Here is a 24,751-nt window from a genome sequence, read left to right as displayed (position 1 = left end):
CTATTGTTCTCCCAGTCTTCCTTGTACTCCTCTGTAGAACTGAGCCACTTGTGATGCCATGGACTTGGCTCTGGCTGCACTTCCCAGATAAGCCATCGCTCTCATCAGTATTCAGAACTGAATACTGGTTGGTGAGTGGGATACACTCAGGGCACTCCTGCACTACCTGCCTGTTTCCTTTTGATCTTCTGGTGGTCATCCATTCCCCCTCTCTCTGTATACTATTAAGCTGTGACCACATCTACAAATGCGCTATGCACAAAGCTCTCAACCTCATGGATGCATCACAATGATGCTAGCTGCTGCCCAAGTTCCGAAACCAGGCTCATGCTGCGGCAACTGACGACACCTCCTACACAAATGCTTAACCAGGACACAGGAAATATCCTGGAGTTTTTTTAAAATATATTTATTCATGGGAGGTAGCTGACGCTGGCTAGGGGTGCATTTATTGCCCATCCCTAACTGTCCTTGAGAAGGTGGTGCTGAGCCACGGCAGTCCATATGATGTAGATACACAAACAGTGCTGTTAGGGAGGGAGTTCCAGAATTTTGACCCTGTGACAGTGAAGGAACGGCGATATAGTTCCAAGGCAAAATGGTGATTGACTTGGTGGAACTTCCAGACGGTGGTGTTCCATGCAACAGCTGCCTTTGTCCTTCTAGGTGGGTTTAGAAGATGCTGTCGAAGGAGCCTTGGTGAGTTGCTGCATCTTGTGGATGGTACACACTGCTACCACTGTGTGTCGGTGGTGGAGGGAGTTAATGTTGAAGGTGGTGAATGGGGTGCCAATCAAGTGGGCTGCTTTGTCCTGGATGGTGTCGAGTATCTTGAGCATTGTTGGAGCTGCACTCATCCAGGCGAGTGGAGAGTATTCTATCACACTCCTGATTTGTGCCTTGTAGATGGTGGACAGGCTTTGGGGAGTCAGGGGGTGAGTTACTCATCGCAGAATTCCCAGCCTCTGATCCTGCTCTTGTATCCATGGTACTTATATGGCTGGTCCAGTTCCGTTTCGGGTCAATGATAGCTTCCAGGATGTTGATAGTGGGGGGATTCAGTGAGGGTAATGCCATTGAATGAGATGGTTAGATTCTCTCTTGTTGGAGATGGTCATTGCCTGACACTTGTGTGGCATGAATTTTACTTGGTACTTACCAGCCCAAGTCTGAATGTTGTCCAGGTCTTGCTGCGTATGGACACGGACTGCTCCAGTATCTGAGGAGTCGCAAATGGTGCTGAACATTGTGCAATCATCAGCGAACATCCCCACTTCTGACCTTATGATGGAAGGAAGGTCATTGATGAAGCAGCTGAAGATGGTTGGGCCGAGGGCACTACCCTGAGGAACTCCTGCAGTGATGCCCTGGGGCTGAGATGACTGACCTCCAACAATCACAACCATCTTCCTTTGTGCTAGGTATGACTCCAACCAGCAGAGTTTTCCCCGACTCCCATTGACTTCAGTGTTGCTAGGGCTTCTTGACGCCACACTCAGTCAAATGCTGCCTTGATGTCAAAGGCCGTCACGCTCACCTAACCTCTGGAGCTCAATCCTTTTGTCCATTTTTGAACCAAGGCTGTAATGAGGTCAGGAGCTGAGTGGCACTGGCAGAACCCAAAATTGCTAAAGTGCCGCTTGGTAGCAGTGTTGATGATCCCTTTCATCACTTGACTGATGATCACAAGTAGACTGATGGGACCATAATTGGCTGGGTTGGATTTGTCCTGCTTTTTGTGTACAGGACATACCTGGGCAATTTTCCACATTGCCAGGTAGATGCCAGTGTTGTAGCCGTACTGTAACAGCTTAGCTAGGAACATGGCTAGCTCTGGAGCCCATGTCTTCAGAATGTTGTCAGGGCCCATAGCCTTTGCACTATACAGTGCCTTCAGCTGTTTCTTGATATAACATGCAGTGAATCCAACTGGCCAAAGACTGGCATCTGTGATGCGGGGGATCTCAGGAGGAGGCCGAGATGGATCATCCACTCGGCACTTCTGGCTGAAGGTAGCTGCAAATGCTTCGGCCTTATCTTTTGCACTTATGTGCTGGGCTCCCCCATCATTAAAGATGGGGATATTTGTGGATCCTCCTCCAGTTAGTTGCTTCATTGTCCACCACCATTCATGACTGCCAAGCTTGGATCTGTCTGTTGCTTGTTGAATTGCTTAGCTGTCTATTGCATGCTGCTTCTGCTGTTTGGCATGGAAGTAGTCCTCTGTTGTAGCCTTACCAGGTTGACAACTCATTTTTTTTTAAGGTATGCTTGGTGTTGCTCCTGACATGCCCTCCTGCACTCTTCATTGAACCAGGGTGTTCCCCTGGCTTGATAGTAATGGTAGAGTGGGGAAATTTGCTGAGCTATGAGGTTACAGATTATGGAAGGTTTGTGGTGGAGTTGCCCAGAGGCTGGTATTGGGACCCTTGCATTTCCTGATATATATTAATGATCTAGATCTTGGTGTGCAGGGAACAATTTCAAAGTTTGTGGATAATACAAAACTTGGAAGCACTGTAAAGTGTGAGGAGGGCAGTGTAGAACTTCAAAAGGACATAGACAAGTTGGTAGAGTAGGCAGACAGATGCCAGATGAAGTTCAATGCAGAGAAGTGTGAGGTGATAAATTTTGGTAGGAAGAACATGGAGAGACAATATGAAATAAAGGATGCAACTCTAAAGGATGTGCAGGAGCAGAGGGACCTGGGTGTATATGTGCATAAGTCATTAAAGGTGGTAGGACAGGTGGAGAGAGCAGTTAATAAAACATATAGTATCCTAGGCTTTGTTAATAGGGGCATAGAGTACAAGAGCAAGAAGTAATGCTGAAATTGCATAGGACACTAGTTAGACCTCAGCTGGAGTGGTGTGTACAATTCTTGGTGCCACACTTAAGGAAGGATGAGAACATATTAGAGAGAGTGCAGATGAGGTTTACAAGAATAGTTCCAGGGATGAGAAACTTGAGTTATGAAGACAGATTGGAGAAGCTGGGACTGTTCTCCTTGGAGAGGAGAAGGCTAAGTGGAGATTTGATAGAGATGTTCAAAATCATGAGGGGGCTGGACAGCTTGGATAAGGAGAAACTGTTCCCGCTTGTAAAAGGATCGAGAACGACAGGGCACAGATTAAAGTGATTTGCAAAAGAAGCAAATATGATGTGAGAAAAAACTTTTTCACGCAGCAAGCGGTTCAAGTCTGGAATGCACTGCCTGGAAGTGTGGTGAGTCAGGTTAAATCGAGGCATTCATGAGGGCATTAGATGATTATTGAAATAGAAACAATGTACAGGGTACAGGGAAAAGCCAGGAGAATGGCACTGAGTCATAATACTCATTTGGAGAGCTGGTGCAGACATGATGGGCTGACTGGCCTCCTTCTGCACCATAACAATTGTGATTCTGTGGTTGAATACAATTCTGCTGATGGCCCACAGCATCTCATGGATGCCCAGTCTTAAGTTGTTAGATCTGTTCCAAATCAATCCCACTTAGCATAGTGGTAGTGACAATGGAGGGTATCCTCAATGTGAAGACGGGACTTCATCTTGACTGTGCGGTGGTCACTCCTACCATGCTGTCATGGACAGATGCATCTGCAACAGGCAGATTGGTGAGGACGAGAAGTAGGCTTTTCCCTCTTGTTGATTCTCTCACCAGCTGAAGACCCAGCAGCTATGGCCTTTAGCACTTGGCCAGCTCGGTCAGTAGTGGTGCTACCAAGCCACTGTTGGTGACGGACATAGAATGTACTCTGGGTGGAGGACTTCAGTGTCCTTGCCATCTTCAGTGCTTCCTCCAAGTGGTGTTCAACATGGTGGAGCACTGATTCATCAGCTGAGGGAGGGTGGTAGGTGGTAATCAGGAGGATTCCTTGCCCACGTTTGACCTGATACCATGAGAATTCACGGGGTCCAGAGTCAACGTTAAGGACTTCCAGGGCAACTCCCTCCCGACTGTATACCACTGTGTCACCACCTCTGCTGGGTCTGACAGAACATACCTAGGGATGGTGATGGTGGTGTCCTGGATATTGTCTGTAAGGTATGATTCCTTAAGTATGGCTATGTCAGGCTGCTGCTTCACTAGTCTGCGAGACAGCTCTCTCAATTTTTGCACAAGCCTCCAGATATTAGAAGGAGGACTTTGCAGGGTCGACAGAGCTGGGTGTGCCATTGTTGTTTCCGGTGCCTAGGTCGATGCTGGGTTGCTCTTCCAGTTTCATTCCTTTTAGACTTCAGTTTAGGCAGTTGTAGCCGTTTGATGCAAATGAGTGGCTTGCTAGGCTAGGCCAAGAGTCAACCACATTGCTGTGGGTCTGGATTCACATGTAGGCCAGACCAGGTAAGAATGGCAGATTTCCTTCCCTAAAGGGCATCATTAGTGAAATAAATGGGTTTTTATCACAATCAACAATGGTTTCTTGGTCATCGTTGGACTAGCTTTTGAATTCCAGATTCATTCATTGAATTTAAATTCCATCAGCTGCCATGGTGGGATTTGAATCTGTATCCGCACAGCATTAGCTCAGGCCTCTGGGTTATTGGTCCAGTGACATCACCGCTATGCCACCGCCTCCTACTTCACATGAAGTGCATTCTAGAGGTTGGAGCAGCCCTGCCATTTCTCTCTTTATTAGTTAACCTTGCTACTGCTAATACAACTACTAATAAATTTTACTAATACTGATAAGTCATACTAATACTTAACACACTTTGGTAGTAGTAATAAACCTCAGTTAAAAATGAAAAAGACTCACCAGCTATTCACTTGCTAATTAATAATATTTAATATTTTCATTGTTTTTTAAAAAATCTGTCAGTTGTTTAGACCCAGTCCCTAAGAAGCATCACTCACCAACCTATCAACTTTCAACTTCCCTGTGATGACACACCTTGATTTTAGTTTCCAAATGCGGCTCTGAACCCACAGGCTGTGCAATACCCAGACCTGTTTGCTCCCGCTGGTTTTTTAGCCCTGCTCAGCTCCTCTGCTATTCTCCATCGCCCCATGACATTCAATGGCATTGCCATTGCTGAATCCCCCACCATTAATATCCTGGAGGTCACACTGGCCAGAAACTGAACTGGGCCAGCCATATAAATACTGGCTACGAAAGCACTTCCAACCTTGTGATGGAGGGAAGGTCATTGATAAAGCAACCAAAACAAAAACAGAATTACCTGGAAAAACTCAGCAGGTCTGGCAGCATCGGCGGAGAAGAAAAGAGTTGACGTTTCGTGTCCTCATGACCCTTCAACAGAACAAAGAAGGTTGGGGCTAGGACATTACCCTGAGGAACTTTTGCAGCAATGTCCTGGGCTGAGATGATCGGCCTCCAAGAACCACAACCATCAGAGGCTTGAAATTCCGATGCAAGTAACTCACCTCCTGACTCCTCAAAGCTTGTCTGCCCTCTACAAGTCAGGAGTGTGATGGAATACACTCATCCAAGCAAGTGGAGAGTAACTCCAACAACAATTAAGAAGCTTGATCCCATCAAAGACAATTAGCCCACTTGATTGGCACCCCATCCGCCATCTTAAACATTCACTCCCTCCATCATCAGTGCATAGTGCAGCAGTGTATACCATCTTCAAAGTGCACTGCAGCAACTAACCTTAAATATCACCTTCCAAACCCACAATCTCTACCACCCAGGAGAAAGTCAGCAGAGACTCAAGGGGTCACAACAACCTGCAAGTTCCCCTCCAAGTCACTCACCATCCTGGCTTGGAAATATATCGCCGTTCTGTCACTGTCGCTGGGTCAAAATTCTGGAGCTCCCTTCCTAACAGCACTGTGGGTGTACCTACAGCAAATGGACTGCAGCGATTCAAGAAAGCAGCTCACGACCACCTTCTCAAGGACAATTAGGGATTTGCCACAAATGCTGGTCCTGCCAGCAATTCCCACATCCCGTGAATTAATACAAAAAAAAACTAAGCTTCCTATGTTCCATCCATAATAATACATCACCTTGAACTCCACAGCCCTTATCTTGTTTATTCACCTTGCATGTGGCACCTTATCAAACGTCTTTTGGAAATCCAACTATATTACATACATTGCCTCTCTGTTATCTATGCTACTAGTTACATCCTCAAAAAACTCTTGATAAATTCATCAAACACAATTTTCATTTTGTAAACCATCTGGCTATCTGATCATACTATGATTTTCTAAGAGTATTGTTAAGACTTCCTTATTGATGGATTCCAGCATTTTCCAAATGATGGGCGTCAGACAAACTATTCTGTAGTTCCACTGTTTTCTCCTTCCCTCCTTCTTGAGAGAGAGAGAGAGAGAGAGAGAGAGTGCTTGGAGAAGTAGATCTGAGTGTTGTCAGTATAAGTATAGAACCTAGCCCTCTGGAATTAATCATAACTGATTATTCAAAGCTGACCCATACGACCTCCTGCGGGCTGAAACTTCTGGGTTTGATTTATGGCACCTGCATTAAATGGCTATTCCTGTATTATAGAGACACCAACATCCATTCAATGTTTTGTGAACTGAATCATATAATTCACTAAGGGCTGCTGCAAAATGAAAAACTAGTATCAGAGAAATACTATTTCAGAGCTTCTGTAAACCAAGGTCACAGTACGCACCGAGAGTTCTCCAGCCTCCTCCAATTTTGTTTTATACAATATCCATCGGTATCGCAAATCTTCCAGCTGTTTCTCTTCTTCATTCATACCAGTAAACTCAGCACTGATGAGCTCTTCAGACATTTTCTGGCCATGAGGGACATGAGATTGCAGCACCTGGAAACAATGTCAATCCTCAATGTTAAGTTACAAACCTCCACTACTTTGTGCAAATAACTAGAGCAAGCTAAAAACAAAAAACTGCGGATGCTGGAAATCCAAAACGAAAACAGAATTACCTGGAAAAACTCCGCAGGTCTGGCAGCATCGGCAGAGAAGAAAAAAGTTGACGTTTCGAGTCCTCATGACCCTTCAACAGAATTGAGTAATATTAGGAGAGGGGTGAAATATAAGCTGGTTTAAGGTGGGGGGGGGGTGTGTGGGGGGAGAGAAGTGGGGGGGGCTGTGGTTGTAGGGACAAGCAAGCAGTGATAGGAGCAGATCATCAAAAGATGCCACAGACAAAAGAACAAAGAGGTGTTGAAGGTGGTGATATTATCTAAACGAATGTGCTAATTAAGAATGGATGGCAGGACACACAAGGTACAGCTCTAGTGGGGGTGGGGTGGAAAGACTAACAGGGCATAAAAGATATAGATTTAAAAATAATGGAAATAGGTGGGAAAAGAAAAATCTAGAGAATTATTGGAAAAAACAAAAGGAAGGGGGAAGAAACGGAAAGCGGGTGGGGATGGAGGAGAGAGTTCAAGATCTAAAATTGTTGAATTCAATATTCAGTCCGGAAGGCTGTAAAGTGCCTAGTCGGAAGATGAGGTGCTGTTCCTCCAGTTTGCGTTGGGCTTCACTGGAACAATGCAGCAAGCCAAGGACAGACATGTGGGCAAGTGAGCAGGGTGGAGTGTTAAAATGGCAAGCGACAGGGAGGTTTGGGTCTTTCTTGCGGACAGACTGCAGATGTTCTGCAAAGCGGTCACCCAGTTTGCGTTTGATCTCTCCAATGTAGAGGAGACCGCATTGGGAGCAACGAATGCAGTAGACTAAGTTGGGGGAATGCAAGTGAAATGCTGCTTCACTTGAAAGGAGTGTTTGGGCCCTTGGATGGTGAGGAGAGAGGAAGTGAAGGGGCAGGTGTTGCATCTTTTGCGTTTGCATGGGGAGGTGCCGTAGGTGGGGGTTGAGGAATAGGGGGTGATGGAGGAGTGGACCAGGGTGTCCCGGAGGGAACGATCACTACGGAATGCCGCCGGGGGGGTGAAGGGAAGATGTGTTTGGTGGTGGCATCATGCTGGAGTTGGCGGAAATGGCAGAGGATGATCCTTTGAATGCGGAGGCTGGTGGGGTGATAAGTGAGGACAAGGGGGACCCTATCATGTTTCTGGGAGGGAGGAGAAGGCATGAGGGCGGATGCGCGGGAGATGGGCCGGACACGGTTGAGGGCCCTGTCAACGATCGTGGGTGGAAAACTTCGGTTAAGGAAGGAGGACGACATGTCAGAGGAACTGTTTTTGAAGGTAGCATCATCAGAACAGATGCGACGGAGGCGAAGGAACTGAGAGAATGGGATGAAGTCCTTACAGGAAGCGGGGTGTGAGGAGCTGTAGTCGAGGTAGCTGTGGGAGTCGGTAGCATTTAATGGATATTGGTGGACAGTCTATCACCAGAAATTGAGACAGAGAGGTCAAGGAAGGGAAGGGAAGTGTCAGAGATGGACCATGTGAAAATGATGGAGGGGTGGAGATTGGAAGCAAAATTAATAAATTTTTCCAGGTCCCGACGAGAGAATGAAGCAGCACCGAAGTAATCATCGATGTACCGGAGAAAGAATTGTGGGAGGGGGCTGGAGTAGGACTGGAACAAGGAATGTTCCACATACCCCATAAAGAGACAGGCATAGCTGGGGCCCATGCGGGTATTCCTTGTTCCTTGTTCCAAACACATCTTCCCTTCACCCACCCCGGCGGCATTCCGTAGGGATCGTTCCCTCCGGGACACCCTGGTCCACTCCTCCATCACCCCCTACTCCTCAACCCCCACCTACGGCACCTCCCCATGCAAACGCAAAAGATGTCTTTCCACCCCACCCCCACTAGAGCTGTACCTTGTGTGTCCTGCCATCCATTCTTAATTAGCACATTCGTTTAGATAATATCACCACCTTCAACACCTCTTTGTTCTTTTGTCTGTGACATCTTTTGATTATCTGCTCCTATCACTGCTTACTTGTCCCTACAAACACACCCCCCACCACTTCTCTCCCCCCACCTTAAACCAGCTTATATTTCACCCCTCTCCTAATATTACTCAGTTCTGTTGAAGGGTCAGGAGGACTCGAAACGTCAACTTTTTTCTTCTCTGCCGATGCTGCCAGACCTGCTGAGTTTTTCCAGGTAATTCTGTTTTTGAACTAGAGCAAGCTGTTTATTAAATAGATGGACAACTGAATCCACCAAATTCCGTGGATGCTCTAGAAACTGGGAAGCTGTCATCTCCGTCAGTATCAGTACTTGGTTGGCGTTGGTGGAATCCTGGCAACAAGAGTAACCAAATCTGCCAACTGGAGTTTGGCCATCTTGAGCCCACCACTTTCGCAGGCACATTGTGTTGATACTAAATGTTTGCTCCAAGTGGAAAGAATGACATCTACATCTCTGCTAAACATCTCATCATTCTGTCATGTAGCTTTCTGCAGAACATGACTGACAAAAAATATTTTGATTGGATTACATCTTGAATTCCTTGCTGATCATAGGGGTTAAAACGTGTTACTGTTAGCTGTTTCTACCGTATGCACATCACACCTCAGGCAAGGCAGAGACAACATGCTGCTGAGAAGTCTTCATAAACGGGCTGATTGCTGCCATTGACCCCAATGGTGACGCATCCCTCAATCATGCCAATCCGTTCAGCTCCAAACATTCAACGGATTATTTAAAATAACGTATATATGTCAACTGAGTGTGTTTAAGCCTCAATAACTGAATATTAAATATAGTTATGAGCATAATTTAATGAGATATTTTGAGAAAAAGTTGGAGCTATATTCTCAGCATTACTGCAAAACAGTAGCCGTCAGTCGGAAGTGAACAAAGAGATGGCTCAACGGCTTTGGGGCAAGTACAGCCAAGTCATAAGGGAGGCATGTTTAACAGTTGCTTTTAAGTTGAGAATTGTGGTATTCTTGATATTGTAATTTCTATAACATACTATGAATACTGTGTCTACAGGTCAACATTCAAGAAATGTCTAGTGGATTATAGTTTGCGCACCAAGAGTTCCTATTCCTGCCCCACCTTTTTTTTTTATTTGTTCATGGGATGTGGGCGTCGCTGGTTAGGCCAGCATTTATTGCCCATCCCTAATTGCCCTTGTTCAGAGGGCATTTAAGAGTCAACCACATTGCTGGAGTCACATGTAGGCTAGACCAGGTGAGGATGGCAGATTTCCTTCCCTAAAAGGACATTAGTGAACCAGATGGGTTTTTACAACAATTGGCAACAGTTTCATGGTCATCATTAGACTTTAATTTCAGGTTTTTATTGAATTCAAGTTTCACCACCTGCCGTGGTGGGATTCGACCCCGGGTCCCCAGAGCATTGCCCTGGGTCTCTGGAATATTAGTCCAGTGACAATATCACAATGCCACCCCTCCCTACCTACCGAAGGTAAGATAACCACATTCAACAAAGGTGCAAATACAGTGACAGGATCTCTCTTCAGCTCAAGTCTCTCCATATTTCAATAATTTGGCAGCACAGAACTTGGGTAATGCTGCAAAAAAGAGACATGCCGAAGCTTTTTGTCAGGACACTTCACAAGAGTACCAATACAAGGGGAAAATAACAATTTTTACTGTATGAGGAGAGACTGATTGTTTGGCAAGTGGACTCTTGATTGGTTGGGGCGTTGCCATGGAGAATGCACCAATTGATGATGACTGACAGTTAACTGTCATTATTAACAAGCATTGTTTGAAATTTAAACCAGGCAGCTTGACCCTGATTGGTCAAGGCATTGCCCTGAGGAACGGATCAGCGAATGGCTGTCACTTATTTTGTTTAGCTGTGAGCCCGACTGACAATCTTTATTTGGTTGTCAGTGTAATTCTTAGCACACTGAGGATTATTTAGCAAATGTTGTCCAATCGCAGAATCACATCTAATGTTGGACACTGTTTTGAGTTCTGCAAGCACAGGCTGGCTGGGTACAGTCTGTACTCTGCCCGTTACCAACAGCGGCTGGGACATGCTGTTTGATACGATCTGCCAGTCTTTGGGATGTATGGTCTACATACCTAGCATCAAACTGGCACTGAAATTCATATACCACATCACTCATTTGTGTGATAAGCAGTGTGTCTTTTTCGCTTGGTGGCAGCTTCCTGTTGGTGGCGAATACCACAGTGTTGCTACCGCATAGTAGCAGCGTGAAAGAGCTAGCTTCACCTGTTGCTCAAATTTTTTGAGATACCTTGCCCTTCCAGGATAATTGGAAGTAGACTGGGCACTTTTCAGAGATGAATATGACGGCTTTAGGCCCGTTCATGAGTTTGTATGATATCCAGTGCGGAATGATCTGATCAGGGTAGCCGTTCTCCCACAGGATATCTTTGGTGCGCCTATTTCAGGATCAAGCTTGCATGGTAAGCAAATGGCTTGGGCCCTATTTACAAGGTTGCTGATAAGACCAAACTTATAGTGTGTGGAACTGTAAGAACACCAATGCATGTATTGACCAGGGAAGGTAGGGTTGTGGTAGACCATGGTGGAGAACCCCTTGGCAGGACTAGAGGACTGCTAACTTTGTCCTGTTATTAAAGAAGGGAGGAAGGGATAGACCAGGAAATTACAGGTCAGTCAGTCTAACCTTGGTGGTGGGGAAGTTACCAGAAAGAATTCTGAGGGACAGAATATATCTGCACTTGGAGAGACATGGATTAATCAGGGATAGTCAGCATGGATTTGTTAAGGGAAGGTCATGTTTGACAAATTTGATCGAATTTTTTGAGGAGGTAACCAGGAGTGTTGATGAAGGTAATGCTTTGATGTGGTCCACATGGACTTTAGCAAGGCTTTTGATAAGGTCCCTCATGGCAGACCGGTCAAGAAAGTAAGAGCCCATGGGATCCAAGGCAAAGTGGCACATTGGATCCAAAATTGGCTGAGAGGCAGGAAGCAGGGGGTGATGGTACAGGGATGTTTCTATCCTCCCTTTCCCATTCCTATTTCTTTTCCAGCAGATGTCGTCTGTTTCCAGTGGGGTTCCGCAGGGCTCGGTGCTGGGGCCCTTGCTGTTTGTGGTGTACATAAATGATTTGGACTTAAACGTAGGGGGTATGATCAAGAAGTTCACGGATGACACGAAAATTGATAGGGTGGTAAATAGTGAGGAAGATAGCCGTAAACTGCAGGAGGATATCAATGGACTGGTCAGGTGTGTAGAGCAGTGTCAAATGGAATTCAACCCCGAAAAGTGAGAGGTAATACACTTTGGGAGGGCTAACAAGGCAAGGGATTACACTATGAATGGTAGGACCCTGGAAAGTAGGGAAGATCAGAGGGACCTTGGTGTGCATATCCACTGATTCCTGAAGGTAGCAGGGCAGGTAGATAAGATGGTTAAGGTGGCATATGGGATACTTGCCTTTATTAGCCAAGGCATAGAATACAAGGGCAGGGAGGTTATGCTGGAACTGTATAAAACGCTGGTTAGGCCACAACTGGAATACTGCGTGCAATTCTGGTCACCACATTATAGGAAGGATGTGATTGCACTGGAGAGGGTGCAGAGGAGATTCACCAGGATGCTGCCTGGGCTGGAGGGTCTGAGCCATGAGGAAAGATTGGATAGGCTGGGGCTGTTTTCCTTGGAGCAGCGAAGGTTGAGAGGGGACCTGTAGAGGTGTATTAGATTATGAGGGGCATAGATAGGGTGGGTAGGAAGGCACTTTTTCCATTAGTACGGGGGTCAATAACCAGGGGACATAGATTTAAGGTAAGAGGTAGAAGGCTAAGAGGAAAGTTGAGAAATATTTTTCACCCAGAGGGTGGTGGGAGTCTGGAACCCACTGCCTGAAAGGGTGGTTGAGTCAGAAACTCTCGTAACATTTAAGAAGTATTTAGATATTCACACGTTGCCATAGCCTTGAGGGCTATGGGCCAAGCACTGGAAAATGGGATTTGTAGTCAGATCTTTGTTGACCGGCATGGACATGAAGGGCTGAATGGCCTCCTTCTGTGTTGTAAATGTCTATGAGTCTATGAGATTTCTCAACTAGTACGTCAAGGAGGGGGAGTTCATTTGACTGCTTCCCCTTTTAGCTTAAAGCCTTAACCATGGCTGTAGCTATTTGATTTGCCAAGTCACATGTCCCAGCCTGGTTTAAGTGGAGCTTATCCCAACAGAGCTCTCTCTTTCTGCAGTACTGGTGCCAGTGACCCAAGAATCAAAACCCCTTATTTTCACGCCACAGTTTGAGCCATGAATTCAACTCTCTAGTCTGTTTGACCCTAAGCTAATTACACATGGATCAGGCAGTAATCCAATTACTTCCCTTGTGGTTCTGCTTATTAATTTGGACCCTAGTGCCTCAAACTCCCTCAGCAGAACCTATCCCCTAATTTTACCCATGTTTTGGTTCCTACTTAGGCCATGAAAATGGATCCTCCCTTTCCCATTCCTATTTCTTTTCCAGCAGATGTCGTCTTTAACCCTGGCTTGGGACAGGCAACACAATCTTTGGAGCTCCCAGGTGCAGCTACGTAGAACACTACCTATTCCCCTGACTATACTGTCTCCTACCAATACCACATTCCTTTTCACTCCCCCCACTTGAATGGCTTCTTGCACCATGCTGCCATCGTCAGTTTGCTCATCCATCCCAACACTGCCCTCATCCACACAGATGACAAGAATCTTGTACCTATAATCGGTTGGCAGTTCAGCAATCTTGTACCTGTTGGATAAGGGCAAAGGCCGGGGTTTCTCCAGCTCTGCACCTAGAGTATCAAGGTAATGCTTTCCCCTCCTTGATGCCCTGCCACAGGCTCTGGCTCGACAACTCTTACTTGACATTACTCGAGATACAGACACTTACTGCAGCTACAGTTATGAGGAACTGCTATGCTATCCTCAAACTCCCACGTGCTGCAGTTGCTGAATTAGCAGGCTGTGGGTTCAAATCCCACTATAGAGCCTTGCTTAAATAATCCAAGCACACATTTCAGCGCTGGAGAGGCAGTGCAAATGGAGCACTGTACTGCTGGACTATCATACTGCTTGATGGCACAATTTTGCACTGCTCCTTAGCATGGTTTGGTAATGCGGTATTGCATTGTTCATTGATAGTACGATGGAGCCATACCATTCAGTAGTACAGTCACTCAAAAATATTCCAGGCTAATAAACTGCTAACCTAACAGTCTCAAATTTCTCTCACCTTTAGGCCTCGTTTTCTGCTTTTTATCTCTCTGCTGTTCCTGGGACTTTTGGCAGCTAAAATATTTGTCAGCTTCCAATTTTCAATGTTCAGCCACTCTTCAAACTTCTTCAACAACAGCTTGTGATCAGCAGGATCCTGACAATTCACCTGTCAAAGAGTAAACTGGACTTTGACAAATATGATTCATAAGAAAAAAAGCACAATACTGCAGATTCTGGAAATCTGAAATAAAAGCAGAAAATGCTGGAAATGCTCAGTAATAGATCTTACATTTCTGACATTTACTAGTTCTGATGAATGGTCATTAACCAGAGACATTAAATCTGTTTCTCTCTCCACAGATGCTGCCAGTCCTGCTGAGCAGTTCCAGAATTTTTGGCTTTGGTTGGTATGAGAATTGTGCACTTATGACATTGTTTTCCGACTAAAGAAATTAATCTCATGAGATTACACAACAGAAACAAACCCTGCAGTTGATTGTATTACGACATGTACATGTGTGGGCTGTAGGACTGAATGTACTAACAAACCTGCTGCAGTGCTGCTCCCAGTAAGTCAGATGTTTTATTTTATTGATTCATGGGCTGTGAGCAGCGCTAGCAAGGCAAGCATTTTGTTGGTAATTGCCTTTGAGATTTGCTTTTGCACCAAAGCAGGAATATTCACTGTGAGATGATAATCAATATTCGACTGCTAAAGTATGGTGGAATTTCGCTCGAGATTCTTTTGCATCCTGCTTCTCTCGCTCTCTCTCATTCTTTGGTTTTTTATTTTGTTCTTGGGATGTGAGTATCGTTGGCCAGGCCAGCATTTATTGCCCATCCGTAATTGCCCTTAAGCAGATGGTGGTGAGCCACTACAACTGAGAGCAGTTAAGAGTCAACCACATTGCCACTTTGGAGTCAAATGCTGGCCAGTCAGGCCAACTAAGGATAGCAGTTTTCCACCCATGAAGGACACTAGTTCCTGTCTCTCTGCCCATTCACTTCAGCCACACCCTGCCCCCGAACCACACTCCGTCAGCCGTGCCCTGTCCCACCCCCCCGATCAGCTGCATCCCGCCCCAGACCCCCATCCCATCGGCTGCCCCCCCGCCTTGACTTCCGCCCCCGACCTCCCCTGCCCATGTCGGCCGTTCCCCACCCCTGCAACCACATCGGCCGGCACCCCCCCCACCCCCAAACCACCCACCTTCAGCCACACCCCGCCCCGACACCCCCCACCCACTTTGGCCACGCCCTACCCCTGACCATCTAGAAGGCAGGAAACTGTGGGCCAGTTAGTGTAACATCTGACATAAGAAAATTGCTAGAATCCATCGTTAAGGAGGTTATAGCAAGATACTTAGAAAATAATAATGGGGTCAGGAAGAGTCAACATGGTTTTATGAAAGGGAATTTGTGAGAAACTAATTTATTAGAGTTCTTTGAGGAAGTCAGTGTTGTCTGTTGTGTATGTCTGCTTTACACAAACTCACCAATCTCACACCAGGACTGGTAAACTATGCTCAAGATCTATTTATTTGAAAATAAAGTACATGATGGCTCAGCAGACAGATTTACTTTATAGATTCAGCAACCATTACTTGCAGGGGCAGCACAACTGCAATTTCCACCCACACTACTAGCTACCAGTCACATGCCACTTTACATTCTGGTTACTTGCTCATTTGTATATTACCTGAAAGTGCTAAAACAGTAATAAGCAAGGTGGATAGAGGGGAACCTGTAAATGTGGTGTACTTGGATTTCCAAAAGGCATTCGCTAAGGTGTCACATCAAAGATTACTACTCAAAACAAGAGCTCATGGTGTAGTGGATAACATACTAGCATGGATAAAGGATTGGTTGGCTAACAGGAAGCAGAGAGTCAGGATAAATGGGTCTTTTTCAGTTTGGCAAGCTGTAACTAGTAGAGTGCTACAGGGATCAGTGCTGGGGTCACAACTGCTTACAATCTATATTAATGACTTGGATGAAGGGACTGAACGGTAGCTTAATTTGCCAATTATACCAATAGAAGTAGGAAAGTAAGTTGTCAAGAGAAGATAAAGAGTTACAAAGGGATATAGATACATTAAGCGAATTGGCAAAACGGATGACCACAACTCACATGAGTATGTGATTAAGAACATTCTCAATGCTGAGTGCAACCGTATAAAAAAAGGAACTTTAGAGACATCAGAAGACCTGCAGGAACAACCCTCGCAAAGTGGACCCTGAGGCAGGGTCTCAGCGACAAGATCTACCGCCAAGCCAGAGACTGATCACCTCTCCATGAACGGGTAGTATTACATTCCAAACTGTGTAAGCTTTTAGAGTTATTTTATTTACCTATTTCGGTAAAGCGCTTTTAAGTAAATCTGTGTGATACAATAAAGTCGACTTAAAACAAACGACCGGTGGTAAGACTTGTTTGTCCGTACGTCAGTTGTACTCAAAGACAGAGTCAACAGAGTTTAATGTGGGAAAATGTGAACTTATCCATCTTGGCAGGAAGAATAGAAAAGCAACATACTATTTAAATGGAGAGATTGCAGCACTTGACAGTACAGAGGGATCCGGGTGTCCTGGTATGTGAATCACAAAAGGTTAGTATGCAGGTACAGCAAGTGATTAGAAAGGCAAATGGAATATTGGCGTTTATTGCAAAGGGAATGGAATGTAAAAGTTCCTACTTTAACTGCAGCTGAACAGGGCTTGGTGAGACCACATCTTGAATACTGTGCAGTTTTGATCTCCTTATTCGAAAAAGGATATAAAAGCATTAAAAGCAATTCAGAGAAGGTTCATTCAGCTCATTCCTAGGATGAAGGGTTTATCTTATGAAGAAAGGTTCAACAAGCTGGGCCTATACCCAGTGGAGTTTAGAAGAATAAGAGGTGATCTTACTGAAACATTAAAGATCCTGAGGGGACTTGATAGGGTGGATACCGGGAGGATGTTTTCTTTTGTGGGGGAGACTAAAAAATAGGGGACACAGTTTGAAAATAAGAGGTCTCCCTTTTAAGACAGAAATGAGGAGAATTTTTTTTCTCTCAGGAGGCTCGTTAGACTGTGGAATTCTCTTCCCCAGAAAGCAGTAGTGGCTGCATCATTGAATTTATTCAAGGCTGAGTTAGAAAGTGAAGTTGAGACCACAATCAGATCAGCTATGGTCTCAGCGAATAGCAGAGCAGGCTCGAAGGGCTGAATGGCCTACTCCTAAGACTTATTTCCTATATATGCTCCATCAGCCATACCCTATCCCTGACCCTCAATAAGCAACACAAATCCTGCAATCTCTGTCACTGTGGAGTATGGAGTTGTGGCTGCTCATTAATGTTGATAGCAATTGTGTAAATACCTGTAGCTCTCTCCTCCTCTGTAATAGGGCATCAGTGAGGAACTTTCGTTGCTGCACAGCCTCCCTTAGCTCAGACTCAAATGCCGCAGTTTGCTCTTTACTGTAGATACTGCTCAAAACTCCCTCTAATCCCTGAAATCTGTCAAGTTGGGCTTTCAACTGGTTACTGTGAGCCAGGTGGTCCTGAGAGAAAGAATCAAAGGTCAGCATTCAGGTCATGTCACAAAAGGGGAATTCTACCATTATCCTCAGCACCTTTTCCTCTTGTTATATCAAGAATCAGCTATTGTGCTGCTAACACACACACACACAAATCAAACTGATTCAGGAAATCAAGGTGAATGAATGAGCTCAAACTGTAGCTGAAAGCTTCACAACATCTGATCCATTCACATCCTGTGTCGACACCATTTGTGTAGAGATCAAAGTTCAAACAGAAACTGAATGAATCTAACAGGGGCATTTTCTCTCTTTCTGCTCAGGGCTAACTGGCCTGCATGAATCCTGTGTTCAGTTCAACACTAACTGACCACAGTATTCACATGCGAGCTTTACCCTGATATTTCCTTCTCCAGCCTCCCCCAGGTCAGTCTCCCCTAACCACTCCATCACTCAGGCATCTGGTCAGTCTGCTCCAACTTCCCCACATCGCTTGGTCATCCAGTCAATTTCAATTGAAGGTATCCAGTCAGACCTTTCAAATCGCTCATTCATCTGGTCAGTGTCCGCAACTCCCACACATCATCTGGTCAGTCTCCCCAGCATACACCACCCCGCCACCACCCCTCGACTTCGCCCAGTCATCTGGTCAGTTTCCCCCAGATCCCTCACATCACTTCATCACCTACCTCAATGTTCTGTAGGTAAGTCCTGATCAGCGCCCTATCTTTGGTGTCGAGGGACTGGTGTAGCAGGTCCCGGGTGCTGCTCCTCCATTGCTGAAACACTCGTAGTAGCTCCTGAAAGCTGCACCGCAGTCTCACCCCGAACTGGCTGCACCTCTTCATAATCTGTCCTTTTACTCTGAAACACACAGAAAATTGCTGCGCTGTCATAGGCTGTTGAGCATGAGATACAACTAAATGCTGATCTGATATTGCACAGTGAGACATTTGGGAAGTGTTTAGCTGACCCAGTGAGTCGTGCATTGACTGACATTAGGAGCATGTGTCAAACCATCACCAGTAAATGTCACAACATTCACAACTAGTCAAACATTGTGCAGTTAGTAATTCTGTGAAGTCAGAAGAATCCCTTGTGTTTAATATTAATAAGGAATAAGTCACACACACACCAACTGGCTGTGTCATCATCAAGCATCTCAACACCAAAGTTTACATTTCATTCCGTCCAATACTGATGGAGATAGCAAATGAAAATCTTACAGTAATTGCTGGCCACAGCCTCTGAATGGACTATGCTGGTTTATTGTGTTGTACTTGCTGCACAGCACCATCCAGTGGCTGCAATCAGCTGTTAGACCATGACAATTTTCTGTTCTTGAGCAATGTCACTTAGCACAGTGGTAATGCCACACATGGTGGAGTGCCCTCAGAAACCAGAACTTGATTTTCAAAAGGACTGTGCAGTGGTCATTCCTGCCACTGCCATCATGGATAGGTGCATCTGCATCAGGTAAACACCAAGGTCAAGTAAGTTATTCTCTCAATCCTCCCTGCCAGAAGCCCAGACTAACAACAGTCTTCTTCAGGACTTGGAGTGGAATCAGGCAACAACAGTGCCAGCACTGCTGAACAACACCGGAGAGGAGATGGAACCAGACCAGGTGATCACATGGACCAAGTGTTATCTATAAAGACACTTCTTTTCGATATGATGCCATCTCTGCCCCAGTCAGGAATCCCTCTAAGGTTGATGAGAAAGATTTAGAGCATCATGGTAATTTCTGGCTTTGATTAGAGCCTTTAAAGTGCTGAGGTACAGGAGCTTGGTTGTCACAGAAAAGGAGAAGCAGCAGAGTGAGCTGAACAGAGCTATTTACTTGGTCACATTATAGGGTCAATGGTGAGACCATATCTAGATTATTGTGTACAGTTTTGGTCTCCTGATTTAAGAAAGCACATAATTGCATTAGAAGTTCAGAGAAGGTTCATTCGACTCATTCCTGAGGTGAGGGGGTTATCTTATGAGGAAAGGTTTGACAGGAAGAATGAGAGGTGATCTTGATTAAAACAATAAGATCCTGAGGGGATTTGACAGGGTGGATTCTGAAAGGGTGTTCCCCCTTGTGGGAAAGACCAGAACTAGGGGACACAGTTAAAAATAAGGGGTCCCCCCTTTAAGATGTAGGTAAGGAGAAACTTTTTCTCCGAGGATCATGTGTCTGCAGAACTTGCTTCCATAGAGGAGGCAGAGGCAGTGTCATGGAATATTTTTAAGGCAGAGGTAGAAAGATTCTTGACTAACAAGGGAGTCAAAGGGTATTGGGGGCAGGCAGGAAAATGGCGATGAGGCCACAATCAGGTCAGCCATGATCTTATTGAATAGCAGAGCAGGTTTGAGAGGCCAAATTGGCTACTTCTGCTCCCAATTCATATGTTTTTCTTATGTAATTTCGAAACGGAGACACGTGTAAGCCAGAAAGAGATGTGTCTGCTGGTTCTCTTCCCTGAAGGATGTCGATAAACTTGTGGGGTTTTTGTTGCAATGCAGCAGAATGTTCCAGACCATCAGATTTATTTAATTAAATTTTAACATTTGCCATCATGGGATTTAAATTCATGACCCACAAATTCCTATTCCAGGACCATGATTTCAAAAGGAAATCAGATAGGCAGTTCAGGTAAAAAAATTACAGGGCTATGTGGATAGAGCAGGGAATGGGATTGAGTGGATTGACTCTACGTAGAACCAGCATGAACTCAGTGGAATGGCCTCCTTCTGTGCCATAATGTCAAGCTCTCTATGATCAGGTTGTCTGATTTTGTTAGCATTGCTTCAGGGACCCGTTTTGGCAAGGACAGTGGGAGAACTTTCTACTCCTCTTGTACAAGCACCAAACGACCTTTTGCACCACCCAAGCAGAAAGACTTGATGGCTTATTTGAAAGATGCTGCACTCTCATCAGCACTGCACCGAATTCTCAGCTAGATTATGTGCCAAGTCCATAATGGAGCATAGACATTTGGTGGCACAGAATTTGAGCATTGCTGAAAAAGGAGACATGTCTAAGCTTTTTGTCTTGCACTCATCAGGACACTCACAAGAATACCAATATAAGGGGAAAACAACAATTTATTCAGTATGACAAGAGTGTTGATTGGTTGGCAAGCGAACTCTGATTGGCATGGAGAATGCACCAGTGATGGTGACTGACAGTTAACTTCCAGGCTTTGTTTGAAATTTAAAACAAAAACAGAAAATGCTGGAAATCTGTCAGTCTGACAGCATCTGTGGAAGGAAAAACAAAGCCAATGTTTCATGTCCATATGACTCTTCTTCAAAGCTAAAGAGAAGTAAAAATGTGATGAAATTTATACTGTTTAATGGGGTGGAGCAGGTGAAGCTTGATAGAAGGCCAGCGATAGGTGGGGGCAAAGGAGAGATTGACAAAGATGTCATGAACAAAAGGGCAAAGGGGTGTTAATGGTAGTGGTACTGGCTAAAGGTGGTACTGATGGTGGCATTAAGGTAAGAAAGCAGAATGTGATAATAGCAGGGCAAGGGTAAGCACTCTGGAAAGAACAACATGAACACGTGACAGATGGCCCTTGTGGGGGTGGGGAGAGGGGACGGTGTTGGGAAAAAACGATCGAAAATAGGATGAAAACTGGGGGTAAAACAATAAATAAAAATGAAAATAAATAAAAAAAATAAGTGGATATAAAATAAACATTGAAAAAATAAAAACGAATATTGAAAAAAGGGGATAAAAAAGGGGTGGGGATGGAGGAGAGAGCTCATGGTCTGAAGTTGTTGAACTCAATATTCAGTCCGGAAGGCTGTAAAGTGCCTAATCGGAAGATGAGGTGCTGTTCCTCCAGTTTGCGTTGGGCTTTCATGAAACATTGCAGCAGGCCAAGGACGGACATGTGGGCATGAAAGCAGGGTGGAGTGTTGAAATGGCAAGCGGCAGGAAGGTCTGGGTCATGCTTGCAAACAGACCGAAGGTGTTCCGCAAAGCGGTCACCCAGTCTGCGTTTGGTCTCTCTAATGTAGAGGAGACCACACTGGGAGCAGCGAATGCAGTAGCCCCATTGAAGGAGGCGCAAGTGAAGCGCTGCTTCACCTGAAAGAAGCGTTTGGACCCTTGGACGGTGAGGAGGGAGGAGATAAAGGGGCAAGTGTTGCAACTTCTGCGGTTGCATGGGATGGTGCCGTGGGAGGGGGATGAGTTGTTGGGAGTGATGGAGAAGTGGGCTGGGTCCCTACGGAATGCCATTGGGGGTGGTGGTGAAGGGAAGATGTGTTTGGTGGTGGCATCATGCTGGAGTTGGCGGAAATGGCGGAGGATGATCCTTTGAATGTGGAGGCTGGTGGGGTGAAAAGTGAGGACAAGGGGGGCCCTATCATGGTTCTGGGAGGGAGAGGAAGGTGTGAGGGCAAAGGCAGGGGAGATGGGCCAGACATGGTTGAGGGCCCTGTCAACCACAGTGAGTGGGAAACCTCGGTTAAGGAAGGAAGACAGACATGACAGAAACGTCGTTTTGGAAAGTGGCATCAATAGAACAGATGCGACGGAGGTGAAGGAATGGAGAGAATGGGATAGAGTCCTATAGAAAGCAGGGTGTGAGGAGCTATAGTCGAGGTAGCTGTGGGAGTCGGTGGGCTTGTAATGGATATTGGTGGACAGTCTATCACCAGAAATTGATAAAGAGAGGTCAAGGAAGGGAAGGGAAGTGTCGGAGATGGACCATGTGAAGGTGATAAACGGGTGGAAATTGGAAATTTTAACCAGGTAGCTTGACCCTGATTGGTCAAGGCATTGCCCTGAGGAAAGAGTCTGCGAATGGCTGTCACTTATTTTGTTTAGTTGAAACAGGTACAATCTACGTAAATGTTCTTTCTGTCTGCAAAGAACAGGACCGTGTATTAATAGATGTAGCTTCCAGCACACCCAAACGCCCCACACTGCAAGCCCGACTGACAATCTTAAATTGGTTGTCAGCATAATTCTTAGCACATTGAGGATTATTTAGCAAATGTTGTCCAATCGTGGAATCACATCTAATGTTGGACACTGTGTTTTGAGTTTTGTAAGCATGGGCTGGCTGGGTACAGTCTGTATCCTACCCGTTGCGAACAGCGGTTGGGACATGCTGTTTGATACGATCTGCCAGTCTTTGGGATGTATGGCCTACATACCCAGCATCACACTGGCACTGAAATTCCTATACCACACTACTCATTTGTGTGATAGGCAGAACATCTTTCTGGCTTGACGGCAGCTTCCTGTTTGTGGGTGAAAGGTTATTGGGGGTAGGCAAGAATGAGGTTACAATCAGATCTGCCATGATCTTATTGAATGGCAGAGCAGGCTCGAGGGGCCGAGTGGCCTACTCCTGCTCCTAATTCGTATGTTCGTGTGTTAGTGGCGAATACCACTCGTGTTGCTCCTGCGTAGTAGGAGCGTGAAAGAGCTTCACCTGTTGCTCAAATTTTTGAGATACATTGTCCTTCCAGGGTAATCTGAGGTAGACTGGGCACTTTTCAGCAATAGATGAATTAGAAGCACAAATAGAGATAAACAGGTTTGATGCAATCACCTTTATAGAGACATGATTACAAGGTGAGCAAAGCTGGGAAAAAATATTCCTGGGTACACATTTTGAAAAAACAGACAAAATGGAAAAGGAGGAGGGTCTGCCCTGATAATAAAGGATGATATAAGGACATTAGTGAGAAAGGATCTTTGATCAGAAGTTCAGGAAGTAGAATCAGTACAGATGGAGATTAGGAGTAGCAAGCATCAGAACATACTGGTGGTTTAAAGGCCCCCTAACAATACTTATGCTGAGTGACAGAAATAATTGGATCTTGTGACAAAGGCAATGTAATAATTGTGGAGGATTTTAACTTCCTCCAGTCTGGACAAATCAAACTTGCAAAGGCACCCTGAATAATGAGTTTTAAAATGATATCAGAACAATGTTCTTCCTAGAACAATGGCTTGTGGAAGCAACTAGGGATAAAGCTATTTAGGCCTAGTATTGTGTTATGAAGCAGGGTTAATTAGTAATCTTATAGAGGGGTGGCGGAGGGGCGGGGAATGGTAGAGGGGTGGTGGAGGGGGAGGGGCATTGCTGGCTAGGCCAGCATTTATCAGCAACAAAAACAGAAATACCTGGAAAAACTCAGCAGGTCCGGCAGCATCGGCGGAGAAGAACAAAATCGACGCTTCGAGTCCTCATGACCCTTCAACAGAACAGATCAGCAATGCCTAATTAGCTTTTAGAAGGTGCTGGAGGGCCACCTTCTTGAACCCTGCAGGCCATGCGGTGTAGATACACCCACAGTCCTATTAGAGAGGGAGTTCCAGGATTTTGACCCAGCAACAGTGAAGGAACAGTGATATATTTAAGACCATAAGACGTAAGAGCAGAAATAGGCCATTCGGCCCATCGAGTCTGCTCCGCCATTCAATGAGATCACGGCTGATCAGATAATCCTCAACTCTGCTTTCCTGCCTTTTCCCCATAACCCTTACTGATTAAAAATCTGTCTGTCGCAGCCAGTAAAGAATTCCACAGATTCAGTACCCTCAGAAGAAATTTCTCCTCATCTCTATCTTAAATGGGTGCCCCCTTACTCTGAGATTATGCCCTCTGGTCCTAGACTCTCCCATAAGGGGAAACAACCTCTCAGCATCTACCTGGTCAAGCCCCCTAAGACTCTTATAGGTTTCAATAAAGTTGCCTCTCATTCTTCTAAACTTCAATGACTACAGGCTCAACCTACTCTCATAAGAAAATCCATCCATACCCGAGATCAACCTAATGAACCTTCTTTGGACTGCCTCCAATGCCAGTATATCTTTCCTTAGGTAAGAGGACCAAAACTGTTCACAACATTCTAGGTGTGGTCCACAAATGCCTTGTATAGTTTTAGCATGACTTCGCTATTTTTATGCTCCATTCCCTTTGAAGTAAAGGTCAACATTCCATTTGCCTTCCCGATTACCTGAACTTGTATGTTCAGGAGCTGAGTGGACCTGGTGGATCCCAAACTGGGCGTCAGTGAGCAGGTTATTGCTAAGCAAGTGCCGCTTGATAGCATTGTTGATAGCCCCTTCCATTACTTTACCGATGATGGAGAGTAGACTAATGGGGCGGTAATTGGCCGGGTTGGACTTGTCCTGCTTTTTGTGTACAGGACATACCTGGGCAATTTTCC

General features: G+C 45.4%; 1 protein-coding gene across 7 annotated transcripts in view; it reads right to left on the bottom strand.

Moving 5' to 3' along the window:
* Positions 1–24,751, bottom strand: part of syne3 (spectrin repeat containing, nuclear envelope family member 3) — a 99,778-nt gene that overhangs the window by 28,673 nt on the left and 46,354 nt on the right. For 5 of the 7 annotated variants that reach the window (XM_078561930.1, XM_078561932.1, XM_078561936.1 and 2 more), the window contains 4 exons: positions 18,247–18,421; positions 17,399–17,581; positions 14,051–14,200; positions 6,616–6,771 (listed from right to left, as the gene is read on the bottom strand). In XM_078561930.1, coding sequence (XP_078418056.1) covers positions 6,616–6,771; positions 14,051–14,200; positions 17,399–17,581; positions 18,247–18,421 — 664 coding nt within the window. The remainder of the gene's footprint in view (positions 1–6,615; positions 6,772–14,050; positions 14,201–17,398; positions 17,582–18,246; positions 18,422–24,751) is intronic. The other 2 variants (XM_078561933.1, XM_078561934.1) reach the window with 1 other exon arrangement.

The sequence above is a fragment of the Cetorhinus maximus genome, chromosome 18 (assembly GCF_964194155.1).
Source record: "Cetorhinus maximus chromosome 18, sCetMax3.hap1.1, whole genome shotgun sequence".
NCBI lineage: Eukaryota > Metazoa > Chordata > Chondrichthyes > Lamniformes > Cetorhinidae > Cetorhinus > Cetorhinus maximus.
This window is presented reverse-complemented; position numbering and strand designations above follow the sequence as displayed.